At 46.1% G+C, this 13,036-nt stretch overlaps 2 protein-coding genes across 4 annotated transcripts; both read right to left on the bottom strand.

The window, feature by feature from the left end:
* Window positions 1-479: 479 nt before the first annotated feature.
* SELENOH (selenoprotein H) lies at window positions 480-2,241 on the bottom strand. The gene is made up of 4 exons (XM_047775677.1): window positions 1,927-2,241; window positions 1,696-1,841; window positions 1,436-1,566; window positions 480-668 (listed from the first exon to the last, which is right to left on the bottom strand). Exons 1-3 carry the CDS (start codon window positions 2,046-2,048, stop codon window positions 1,466-1,468), a joined length of 369 nt encoding a protein of 122 aa, XP_047631633.1. The 5' UTR covers window positions 2,049-2,241; the 3' UTR covers window positions 480-668; window positions 1,436-1,465.
* A 382-nt stretch (window positions 2,242-2,623) lies between these two features.
* Window positions 2,624-13,030, bottom strand: TMX2 (thioredoxin related transmembrane protein 2). Of its 3 annotated transcripts, XM_047775682.1 has the most exons (8): window positions 12,722-13,030; window positions 6,549-6,609; window positions 6,204-6,317; window positions 5,507-5,583; window positions 5,167-5,273; window positions 4,927-4,992; window positions 4,719-4,848; window positions 2,624-3,469 (listed from the first exon to the last, which is right to left on the bottom strand). In XM_047775682.1, exons 1-8 carry the CDS (start codon window positions 12,908-12,910, stop codon window positions 3,323-3,325), a joined length of 891 nt encoding a protein of 296 aa, XP_047631638.1. In that variant the 5' UTR covers window positions 12,911-13,030; the 3' UTR covers window positions 2,624-3,322. The 3 variants fall into 3 exon arrangements, with proteins under 3 accessions (XP_047631638.1, XP_047631639.1, XP_047631640.1); XM_047775683.1 differs by lacking the exon at window positions 12,722-13,030 and having other exon boundaries at window positions 6,505-6,584; XM_047775684.1 differs by lacking the exon at window positions 2,624-3,469 and having other exon boundaries at window positions 4,756-4,848; window positions 4,938-4,992; window positions 12,722-12,996.
* Between the last annotated feature and the right edge of the window lie 6 nt (window positions 13,031-13,036).

Consider the following 13,036-nt stretch of genomic DNA (forward strand, 5'->3'; position numbering starts at 1 on the left):
CGGCCAAAGCTTTATCTTTCAGGTTATAAGGCATCTAACCACTAACTCAGGAAAAGCTGCAAAAGGCCATCCTCCAGGGTCGGGGTTTTGTAGGAGAGGAAATGTTTCAGAAGATGTGAGGCAGCACTGGGATGGAACACTAAGTGGGGCGGAACACTGTCCAGTACCTAATGTGTGTGGCTTCATCACTGCCAATCTGGCAAGTCTAGCCAAGACCTCCACGGGGGCCAGGATGAGGTACTTCACAATCACTTCCAAGAAGTAAGGTTAAAAAAAAAAAACAGAGTTGCTTTTAAAAAAAAATACTTACTTTCCCCCTATGGTTTTACAGTTCTCTCATGTGTTCTAGCAGGGACCATAGGAATTGAGTTCCAGGTTAAGTGGTGACCCTAGGCTATGTAAAACACAAGGCAGACCAATCCCATAGGTTGGTTTGGTGCATCCCTTACCATTAAGATTAAGTTTTACTTCATTTATCATACTTTATATCAACCAAAATATTTTAATTTTTATTAAACCAAATCCAAGAACTTTTCAACGCCTTACTAGAGGAATGCCTCACGACTGAACCATCATTTCTGGAGGGGAAGAAACCACAGCTTCAGGCACATGACTGAAGTTTGGCCATGTCCCGTCATAAATGCTCCAACATCACCAGGGTCAGAAGGCTGTGAAAATGAGAGGAAAAAGTAGTTAAGAGAAAGGATCAAGGCAATTATATGGCCAGCTCTCCACCCCTGAACCCACAAAGCCATGACAGCTAAATCACTGCATCTTGCACCCACATCTCACTCAACATATCAAGTGGCTGACCACGTGCACTGTATGAAGCATTAGGGTGAAAGGCAGGGTCAAGTCCTGGGACCAGGAGTGAGAGTGCTACAGTGTAGGGTTATCACGTGGGGCCCTAACAGAACATACCAGTAACAAAAAAACACAAGAGGGCAGGAGTTACACAAAATTTGGCCATGAAAGAGGGGGAAAAAAATCAACTCACACAATAAAGGGGGAAAACAGTGGGATTTACAAGAAAATGAGGGTTTTGTTGGTTTTTTTTTGGATGTCAACATTTATTTTTTCATTCATTTATTCATTCATTCAAGAAAATGGGTTTTTCAACCCATATAAAACTAATCTGTACACCAAGGGAAACAACTGCATCCTCTGAGGACGCAACTTGCATTTCTGTAAAGAATCATCTACATTACCATGGGTATTCCACGACGTAGGTCAAAAACAATGAAATGAAACAAAGAGTTAAGCTAAGGGCACGCTAGGTAATTATAATTTTTTTCAGTTTTTCCCAACAGTAAAAGGAGACGCGGTATTCCCACTAGAGAAAATCCTCTAGCAGGTCCCGTGTGAAATAAGCAACAGACAGAGCTACTTCGCCACACTAACATCAATCCACTCTCCCCCAACTCCCACTTCAAACCTCGGCGTGAGGACCTCTGCCCAAACCACCCTACGAGAGGTACTTCTTCAGCTCCTCCACCACCTCTTGAGGCTCAGGGAACTTAAGTTTGCGCGGGGGCCCCTTCTTAATTCCAGTCCAGAGCTCCGCACCTGGGAAAGAACCACGTAAAGCAGAATTACTACAGCCTCCCCCCGGAATCACTAGGTGGCGACGGTTTGAGACCAGCGCTTCCCCGCCTTCCACCCACGGCCCGCACCCAGACCCGGGCCCTCACTCACTGCTACCGTCGGGGCGCATCAGCGTCACCTCGAAGCTGCCCCTCCGGGGCTTGGTAGGATTCACCCTCACTGGAAGCTCCGGGGCCTCCAGGCGCAGCGCCTGGCTCAGGGCCGCAGCGTTGCGCCCATAGACGCGTCAGCTCGTGCTAGTAAGAGATGAGGAAGGTCAGAGACTGGGGCCCTCGGTCTAGGGGGTCCTCGCCCGCCTCCATTACTCCCTAGGCCCCTCACCAATGCTCAATAACGACGCTAGCCTCCTCCATTTCCTTCCGGCCGCTAGCCGGCGTCTCCTGCTTCTCGGCCGCGGCGCCCAGCGCCGTCTCGGCCTTCCGCTTCCTCCCGCGGGATGCCATGGCGCCTGGAGCTGGGCTGGGAATCGAGCCGACCGGGGGCGGTACTAGGGTGGAGTCGCGGCCACCGGCAAGAGAGGCCAGCCAAACTCCGAGATCCAAACCGCAGGCCAGAAACTCGGCCTCCAGAACAAAACCTCCCTTAAGCGGCAGCAGCTTGGCGAGGGCGCGCACGTGGCCTGGAGGCGGGGCCTCTTGGGCAGAGCTACTCTGCGCGCAGTCGCGGGGGAGGCACGGGGCGCACCAGACCGAACCACCGGTGAGGGGCGGAGGGGCGGAGGGGCCAGGTAGCTCTGAAAGCAGGCCTGGCTGTTCCGCTTTTCCGTAACTGTGCGACCAGCTGAACTGTGTGCACCGTGACCCTGTCCCTTCCCAAAATCTCCTTCCTGGGACTCGCGAACCAAACCCAAACGACGTCCGCAAGCTAACCCTGGGGTTGTGAAAACTAAACCTCCACTCCACAATCCTGGGGACCAATGCATGAAACTAACCAGGATGGCCTTTGAAATTAAGGAGATGGATAATTCCTCCGCAGTAGCTTGGCATCTCTAACACATGAATCACACACAAAGGCACAGTCAAAAGTAAATCCCAGTCTCTTTATTATGGAAAAACATCAACTGGCAGTGGGGAGGAGATAGGAAGGTAAGTGAACTCCAACCATGGTAGGGGCTTTCTCCTACAGGCCCCACCGGAAGTCTCAAACTTCTGTTCCTCTTCTTCGCAATCTCCATAAAATAGGGAGATTATTCCATAAGAAAACTCTGAGGTTAAAGGTTTCTCCTTGGGACCAGTGACAGGCTTATACTTTTTAATGCAGGCCACAAACCAAGCCAGAAGGGCCTAAAGAAGTAAGAATCCTTGAGGGAAAAAATCTTAGCACTAATGCTGCATCTTGGCCTGTTAAATTAGGCTTTAATCTAATCTAATCTAAGGCTGTGTAGGTCCGCTAAGAGGAATACTGAAACCGGACGTGGTGGAGATGTGTGAGCGCCCAAGCTTGGAGGGAAAGCATTCCCTCCGCCACCACATAAGATGGCTCCCTCTCTCCAGTTAAAGAGCAGGCCACAGGAATGGAGGCCTTCCTGAAGGATACCTGTCATACCTGGATGCCTCTTAAAAATCAGAAGCAATACCCTGCCCCACCTAGACGTAGCCAAACAGGAAAAAAATAAATTAAAGTCCAAGGCCTCAGGCCAGGCTTGTGGTTACAGAAAAGGGCAGAGCCTCAGAGGTGCCTGGGATTGACAGGAGAGGAAGCACTGAGAGCAGGGATCTTATTTGTCTTTCTTGCTCTCCTGATCTGGCGCTTCAGTGGGCGTTTGGGCTATAGGCTCCTCCTCGGGGATATTATCACCAGCCTTTGACACCTTCTTGGCCCGATGATACAGCTCATTCAAGTTGAATTCTCGAATCACATTCTCCTGTGAAAAAGAGATGCACACATCAGGGTTCTGGTTGGAAAGGACCCTGGGAACTACACTTGACCCCTGAACAATGGTGTGGTTAGGGATGCCAACCCTCTTTGCAGCCCAGAATCCACCTATAAATTAGTGTCAGCCTTCTGTATTCACAGATCCTAGAATCTGTGGTTCCACATGTACAGATTCAAACTGCACAGATTGCATAGTACTGTAGTATTTATTACTGAAAAATATTCACGTAAGTGGATCTGCACAGTTCTAACCCATTTGTTTAAGGGTCAGTTGTATTTAGACAGTCTAGGAAAGGAGGAAGTGAGGGACAGGGGTCTAGTCTAACCCAGCTCTCCTTTTTAGACACCTGGAAAAGTCAACTAATATTTAAGTACCTTTCTTTTTTTAAGGGCCACACTGTAGCATGTGGAAGTTCCCAGGCTAGGGGCTGAATCGGAGCTGTAGCTGCCAGCCTACACCACAGCCACAGCAACACCAGATATGAACCACTTCTGCGACCTACATTATAGCTCACGGCTATGCCAGACCCTTAACCCACTAAGCGGGGCCAGGGCTCAAACCTGTGTCCTCATGGATACTAGTTGGGTACGTTACCGCTGAGCTACAGTGGGAACTCCTAATACCTACTATGTACTACTTATTATACCAATTATATAATTATACATATAATAATATATATATATATATATATATATATATAATATATATAATATATAATATATATATAATAATATATATATAATTATATAATTATACAGCCACATTATTTAATGCAATCTGAAAAACAAAGTGCTACTGTTGCCAATGACTGCTAAGGAACCTAGGGCTATGGGTACAAGAACTACTGAGATTGAATCTTAACTAATAATTTTCCCCAGTACTAGTAGAAACATAATATAAATTTGCTGAGTGAATTCATGAAGGAGGTCTTTTAACTAGTCCACACTCTGAAAACTTGTGGGCCGGCAAATCCCATCATGGCGCAGTGGAAACAACTAGGAACCATGAGGTTGCAGACACGGCTCGGATCCTGCGTTGCTGTGGCTGTGGTGCAAGGCAACAGCTGTAGCTCCAATTAGATCCCTAGCCTGGAACCTCCAAATGCCATGGCTACAGCCCTAAAAAGCAAAAAAAAAAAAAGCTTGTAGGCAAGTAGGAATCGAACCCAAGTTGGGTTCCAAAACTCACCCACTGTTCCTTACCCTTCTCCAAACCACCTGCCCACTCTTTCATATACCTCAGAAAAAGTCCAGGAGACAGCTCGTCCTTTCTTGTCAATCTGTGGCCGCCGCATGACTTCCTTGCCACCTTGGAAGAGGATTAGGGTAGGGAGCTGCTTGGTGAGGGGTGACGTGCTCACTTTGTACCTACAGGGCCCAGAAAGTACTCTGTGAATGTACCTGTACACATGACTCACAGTGATTCCCGACCCAGGCCCTACATACCGTGTACTAACATCAGTGTAGCGTCCAACGTCCACCTTCCCGAAATTTAACCCTGTGCAGTTGTACCTGAGAAGAATATATTTAACATAGTAAAAGAAGGGAGAATGAATCAACGAAAGTAGAAGTACAGACAGTGGGGGGTGGGAGTGGAAGTGCCTTTGGTTGAAATGTGCAAAAATCAAGGTCAAAAACAATGAGGGGAGGTAAAGTTTCTCTCATCCCTCCCTTTGTACTACTCACTTGAGCGAGAGGTCAGCGTAGATAGGAGCAAATGACTGGCAGTCATTAGACCAATTGGCAAAGAACTCCACGATCCAAGTGACCCTCTTGTCCCGCGCCAGCTCTTCCTGACACACAAGAAACAGTGAACTGGATTACACAGGCTCCTGAAAGAGTCACACCTTAGCGTCAAATTCCTCACCCTGGCTTCCTCATACCTCTCTCCCCGAGATCCCATTATGACCCACCATGCCCTTGATTTTCACTCTGAAGCACTGCTGCTCCTCCTAGTGAGGAGAGAGCTCAACTACAAGATCATCCACAAGGGACCCAAGAAACAGGAAGGAGGAAGAGCACTCACATCAATGGTCTTATCACTGAAGTACTTGATGTACTCAGGGCCCATATACAGGGGGGGTTTGCATGTCATCAGGAACACTAAACACAGAAAAAAGATTTCAAGGGCACATGTAAGGCCGAGGACAGCAGATTTACTTTCAAATCAACTCAAATATTTCAAGCACCAAAGACTGCCTTTTGTGGACATACATAGATACAGTTCCTTCCTCTTAAAATGAAATCTCTGGGAGTTCCAGTTATGGCTCAATGGTAATGAACCTGACTACTTATCCATGAGGATGCAGGTTCAATCCGTGCCTTGCTCAGTTATGGCTCAATGGTAATGAACCTGACTACTTATCCATGAGGATGCAGGTTCAATCCGTGCCTTGCTCAGTGGGTTAATGATCCATTTTTCCATCAGCTGTGGTGTAGGCTGCAGACACCTATGCTCAGATCCTGTGTGGCTGTGGTGTAGGATGGCAGCTGCGGCTCCAGTTCAACGCCTAGCCTGGGAACTTCCATATGCCATGGATGCAGCCCTAAAAAGACCAAAACTGAATGAATGAATGAGTGAAAGAAAAATCAAATCTCCCTAGATTCTTATCATCTGAGCTACACACATAATGAATTAGGTACAAGATATGGGAAAAAGAAATAGAAAACCTGGTTTGGGGTTGGAATTTGGTTCCCACAACCAAGTCTTGCAGTATCCTTACCTATGCAGAGTGTAAGGTAAAGCAGGCCCATGCGAATATCCAGGCGGAAGAAAAGAATTGCATTGGCCACTTTACTAAACATGAAGATGTTGCCTATGTGTTGTTCCACGGTGACTGAAACACAAAGATGTCACAGGTCAGGCTGGGCTACATGCTCCCATGTTCTACTATTTCCCCCCTCTCCTTGGAGTATTTTGAAATGGGAGGGGGTGGGGTGGGGAATAAAAGATCAAATTCAGCCTTGGCACGGAATGAGGGACAAGTTCACCAAATTCATGTCTCTCTCGTAACATGAAAGCACCTTGAGGTCATCAGTCTGAACCTTCAGAAGCAGGCTAAACTTACTGGATCTTCGGTTCTTCATCATCACAATGGCACTGAGAAACATCAGGATCTCTACTTCTCTCTGGAACAGAATCAAAGTGACAGGAACGCCATGACAAGAAAGGATTTGGGTAAGCAAGGAAGCCAAATGTGTAATAAAAACCAAAAGAGGTCCAGGCTGGGAATGGCAATAACAGAGAAGTAACTGGAGCCAGCTAAGATGTACTGGGGAAAACACCAGTCAGAAGATCTAGTTTCAGGTTCTGCCCTCGCTGCAAACTGGCTGATGCTTTTCAACAAAGCACTTGACCTCTGAGCTTTGGTTTCCTTGACTGAACATTATCTATTTCAAAATGCTATTGTGAGGATGAAAGACGATAATGAGCATGAGTTTTATAAACTACATGGTACAAAACTATAACATACTAGTTATAGCTCAGTGGTGTTAAGGACCTGATGTTGTCTCTGTGAGGATGCAGGTTTGATCCCTGGCCTCACTCAGTGGGTTAAGGATCTGTCATTGCTGTAAGCTGCAGCACAGGTCACAGATGCGGCTCAATGTGACTGTGGCACAGGCCTCAGCCGCAGCTCCAGTTCAGCTTGAATTCAACGACTAGCCCAGGAACTTCCACATGTCACAGGTGCAGCCCCAAAAGGAAAAAAAAAAAAACTTCCCGGTAAACCTTCTCAATAATATTCCATTAATACTCCACTCGTTTGGTTTTAAGTCATTCAGCTCCACCTAATATTCACAGTGATAATCCATGGGTCTTTAATGTAATTGAAGAGCAGAAGGCCTTTCAAAGCACTCAAAGGTCCTTTTCAGTACCCATGGCTTAGAGTTCTTTCTCACTTTCTAGAAGGTAAGCTCCATGTCAACAAGTGTGACAGACAGTAAACACAACAAAGAAACAAACAAGATAATTTCAAAGAGGAAAGACTGCAATGAAGAATAAGGACCTTGTGAGAGGCCAGGAAGCCCAACGACAGACTGGATGGTCAGAGGCTTTCCATACCTTTCTGTTTATAATACAGGCACCCAAGTCATTGTTTCAGACAGAACCAATCGACTACAATTTACAGCTAGGTTTTTAGCCTCAATCTCGAATAAAAAACAACTGACTAGATTTAGATATGGACATGTAAGGTGTGGGGTAGAGAATGGCAGGCCTTATTAAATATTACATCTAAGCAGAAATTATGAAGCATTTTCAAGACTGAAATTGGGTTAGAATTGGCACTAACTTGGCATATGGAAGTTCCCAGGCCAGAGGCTGAATCCAAGCCACAACTGCATCAATGCAGGATCTTTTAACTGAGTGTGCCAGGCCTGGGTTGGATCGAACCCAAGCCTCTGAAACAAACTGAGCCACTGCAGTTGGATTCTTTTTGTTGTTGTTGTTAAGGCCACACCCACAGAGCTGCAGCTGTTGGCCCACACCACAGCCACAGAAACACCAGATCATAGCCACATCTGTGACCTACACTGCTCCTTGTGCAACACCAGATCCTTAATCCACTGAGCAAGGCCAGGGATTGAACCTGCACTCGTGGACAGTATGCTGGATTCTTAACCTGCTGAGCCACAATGGGAACTCCTGTAGTTGGATTCTTTTGCATGCGTGTGTGTCTTTTTAGGGCTGCACCCATGGCAGATTTAAGTTCCTGGGTCAGGGGTAGAATCAGAGCTGCAGCTGCCAGCCTACACAACCACACCAGATCCAAACTGCATCTTCGATCAACACCACAGCTCACAGCAACACTGGATCCTTAACCCACTGAGTGAGACCAGGTATCTAACCCTCATCCTCATGGATACTAGTCAGGTTCATTACCACTGAGCCACAGTGGAAATTCTGTAGGTGGATTCTTAACCCACTGCACCACAGCAAGGAGCTCCAGAACTGGCACTTATAATTGAGAAAGATGAATTTAAAAAGGGAACTATGGCCAATCAGGAGAGTGAGGGTAGGACTAAAAGAAATATACTCTAAAGACTGAGACTGGACCTGTGGGAAGGGGCCTTGTATACTCCAAACCTTATTTCTTTTTTCTCCTGGGAATACTACAGGTAGACTCCCTTCTAGCATTAGGTAGAACTGTGTCAACAGTACCCCTAAATGGCATGTGAGTGCAAATGCTGTGACACTTCTGTGCCCTGGCAGTTAAAAAGGGGCATGCCCTTGCATCCCAGCTTTCTTTCCTCATCTTCTGTCTGGAGGATGCTGGAATGACCTTAAGTCTATCTGCTGAAGTCAGAATGAGACAGGATTCCAGAATAACTATATAAACCAAAGCCCCCTTGGTTATTCTACTTGCTAGTCATTGTTTTTAAACTTTCTACTGAAGAAATTTTCAAACAGGAGTCCTACTGTGGGGGATCCCAGTGGCGTCTTGGGAGCACTGGAATGCAGGTTCGATCCCCGGCACGGTGGGTTAAGGATCTGGATCTGTGTTGCTGCAGCTGGGGCTTAGGTTACGACTGGGGTTCACATCTGATCCCTGGCCTGGGAACTGCATATACCACAGGGCGGCCAAAAAAAGAAAAAAAAAAAGTAGAAAAGATATCGAGGATAGCAGAATATGCCACCCCAAAATATGCCACTTTGACATAAGGATTGTCTTGAGCCTAAAGGCAACTGAGAAGTAGAATAATTTAGAAAAGTTCCTGCCCTCCCCCATTTGTCTAAAAACAGGACATAAACTTTCAAAAGGTGTCCTTCTAATCTTCCATACCAAGGACAAAATTAGTCAGTGGAGATAACTTTAGACCCTATCAGCCTGGAGGCAGCACCAGAGGAACCTAGATAACAAACTAGACTTTATCTACCTTCAATTTACCTTTCCACAGTTTTCTGTTCTTGGAAGCCTAAAACAGCTTTCCTTTGTCCTGTCATTTCTTCACAAATTTATTGTTCATAGTTGAAGATGCCATATAAGCTGGAGTCCTAAACCACCTTTTTTGAGCTACTCATTTTCCCCTAGCTATCGCCCATGTATACAAGCTATACATGTTAATAAATTGGTTTTGTTTTGTTGTCTTTTTGCCTTTTCTAGGGCCGCTCCCATGGCATATGGAGGTTCCCAGGCTAGGGGTCGAATCGGAGCTGTAGCCACCGGCCTACACCAGAGCCATAGCAACTCGGGATCCGAGCCACGTTTGCAACCTACACCACAGCTCATGGCAACGCCGGATCCTTAACACACTGAGCAAGGCCAGGGATCGAATCTACAACCTCATGGTTCCTAGTTGGATTCGTTAACCACTGAGCCACGATGGGAACTCCAATAAATTGTTTTTATTTATGTATTTATTCATTCATTCTGTGTCCACAGCATATGGAAGTTCCTGGGCCAGGTAGTGAACCCACACCACAGCAGCAACCCAAGCTAGCTACAGCAATGACAACACTACCAGGGAACTCCTTTCTGTTTGTATTTTTATTTTAATCGTCTTTGTTTTACTTATTTATTTATTTATTTTGGCTGTAGCTGTGGCATGTGGAAGTTCCCATGCCAGGGACTGAACCCAAAGCCATAGTTGCAACACCAGATCCTTAACCTGATGTACCACAAAGGAACTTCCTTTGTCTTTAACCTATTTTGCATTAGCGGGGTCCTCCGGCAGGAACCCAGACAGATTAAGGGAAAATTATTTTCCATCCCATGTGTGTATGTGTGTGTGTGTGTGTGTGTGTCTGTGTATAAAATGTGTTGTATTAATATAAATCCCTATTACTAATAAAATACCTATTACTCAGCTTCAATGGTAGTATTTTGCCAATACGGTTCCATTTCATCTATGCCATCCATTTCTTTTGTTAGAGAAACATAAAGCAAATTACAGGACTTCCTGCTGGTGCACCATGGGACTGACAAGAGTCTCTGCAGCACCAGGACTAGGGTTTGATCCCCAGCCCAAAACAATGGGTTAAAGGACTCTTTGTTGCCGCAGCTGCAGCATAGCTGTAACATCATAGAGGTGGTATGTACTCTCTACTAACTCACTGCAGATGACATATCAACCTTTCATCTGATGGCTTGAGATGATCATTGCCTAGATTTATTATTTCATTAGAGTGCTACATAATTTTTATTTTATTTTTAGGGCAGAACCTGCAGCATATGGAAGTTCTCAGGCTAGGGGTCAAATAAGAGCCGCAGCTACCAGCCTGCACTACAGCCACAGCAACACTGGATCTGAGCTGCATCTGCCACTTACGCCACAGCTTGTGGCAACACCAGATCCTCAACCTACTGAGAGAGGTCAGGGATCAAAGCTGCATCCTCACAAGACATTCTGTCAGGTTTCTAAACCACTGAGACACAACAGGAACTCCAGAGTGCTACATAATCTTTAAATGCTATCACTCTTTCTGTATTACTTCAAATTCTTCTAGTAGGAAATTAACATTCCCTTATCAACTATTGATTACTCTGACAGTGTATAGAGGAAAAGCAAAGTGCTTGATTATTTCTTTTATTTAATAAAATAGAAATGAACTTTTATTCTGTTTAGCCACTGAAATTTTTTTTTCCTTTTTTTTTTTCAGTGCTGCAGCCTCAGGATATGGAAGTTCCTAGACTTGGGGTCGAGTTGGAGCTACAGCTACTGGCCTACATCACAGTCACAGCAACGTAGGATCTGAGCCACATCTGTGACCTACAACACAGCTCATGGCAATGCTGGATCCCCGACCCACTGAATAAGACCAGGGATTGTACCTGAATCTTCATGGATACTAGTTGGATTGCTTCCACTGCTCCACAACAGGAACTCCCTCTTTTTTTCTTTTTCTTCCACCCACAGCATATGGAAGTTCCTGGACCAGGGATCGAACCCGTACTTCCAAGGAATTGCAGTTGGATTCTCAACCCACCGCACCATAGTGGGAACTCCAAGCCACTGAAATTTTGAGGTTTACCTGTTATTGCTAAGATTATTTACCTTAATATTCTAACTTCCAAATCACCAAGGAAATAGTAAAAGATTTTTTCCAGGAAAACAAACACTAGCTATAAACTCTAAATAGTTAAAAGTCCCTACTTAATAGGTTCTTTTGGAGTTCCTGTCATGGCACAGTGGAAACGAATCTGACTAGTACCCATGAGGATCCGGGTTCAATCCCTGGCCTCACTCAGTGGGTCAGGGATCTGGCATTGCCTTGAGCTGTGGTGTAGATCTGAGACAGAGCTTGGATCCCACGTTGCTGTGGCTTCGGCATAGGCTGTAGCTCTGATCTGACCCTAGCCTGGGAACCTCCATATCCCGCAGGTTCGCCCCCCTGCCCCCAAATGGATCTTTTGAAGCACCACAGCTATACATGAGCTACTTAATAACACTGGGAAAGAATGGCGGAAGTATGAAAAAGTAAACAAGGGAAGGAGAATAAAAGTAAGGAAGTAGGTTCTGTCAAAAGTCAAGACTCATTCTGGGACCTGGAAAAAAAAAAAGACAAAAACTCAGGATGGCCCTCCTTCCTCGTAACACAGATTCAGCTATACAGAAGAGGGCACAGAACATCTTATTTTTCTGAGTGGTCCTTCCACTTCTACTTAGGAAGTACTGCAAGAGAGTTCAGACTGATTTCTTTACACTGCATTTTTTTTACAATTCCATTTCAATAGGCCTAACAATTTTATTCATTTTTACATTCTCAGGATGCAGCACAGTGCCTAGCATACAGTCCTCCCTCTGCAGTTGTTAACTGAATTAAAATGACTGATGGTGCTGCTGCTTTGGCCAGAAGAGTGGTTTCAAGTCCCAGCCACTCACTAGTTGTGTGACCTTGGACAAGTCTCCTAACTACGCTGAGATCAATTTCTTCATCAGTAAAACGAGATTACTACTACTTGCCTTGTTCACCTCACTGATTCCTCAAGAGGCTTTACATAACGAGAGCAGCACTGTAAAACAGTGCAGATGCCTCGTTTGGGTAGGTACGAATTGTGAGACGGAAAGGACCTTGGACTCAGGAGTCAGAAGACCCCGGCAGGCTAACTCGCTGTTTTCCCATCTTAAACGTGAAGAGGTTTACACTCGACGACCGCCCAGGCTCTAGATTCTTAATAGCTTAAGTCCGCTACAGGTTGGGAACCTCAGGTGTTCTCAAACAGGTGAACCTCGCATCTCGTAGATGCAACCTAGGACAGGGTGTCAAGGTCGCGGGGTCCTAAGGCGGGGGGTCGCTCACCCAGTCAAAGTCACACGGGTTGCCGTCTTCGCGTTGCGTGGGGAGATTGTAGCAGACAGGGGGCAGCTTCCTCACGAGTACGAAGGCAGCAGAGAGGAGGGCTGACAGAAGGTAGTAAGGTCGGGCCAGCCATCGTGATAGTCGAGGTATCGAATAAATAAGAGCAATTAAAGGCGCCAGAACCGCCATCTTCCCGGCTCTAGCGGCGCCAGCCGCTCCACGGAGTCCGTGGGCCTGGTCCCGCCTCTCCCATTATTGTGCTTCCATTGGGCCTAGTCTCGGATGCACCGCCTCTAGACCCGGAAGTAGATCTCT

The sequence above is a fragment of the Phacochoerus africanus genome, chromosome 4, assembly GCF_016906955.1.
Source record: "Phacochoerus africanus isolate WHEZ1 chromosome 4, ROS_Pafr_v1, whole genome shotgun sequence".
NCBI classification, from domain to species: Eukaryota; Metazoa; Chordata; class Mammalia; order Artiodactyla; family Suidae; genus Phacochoerus; species Phacochoerus africanus.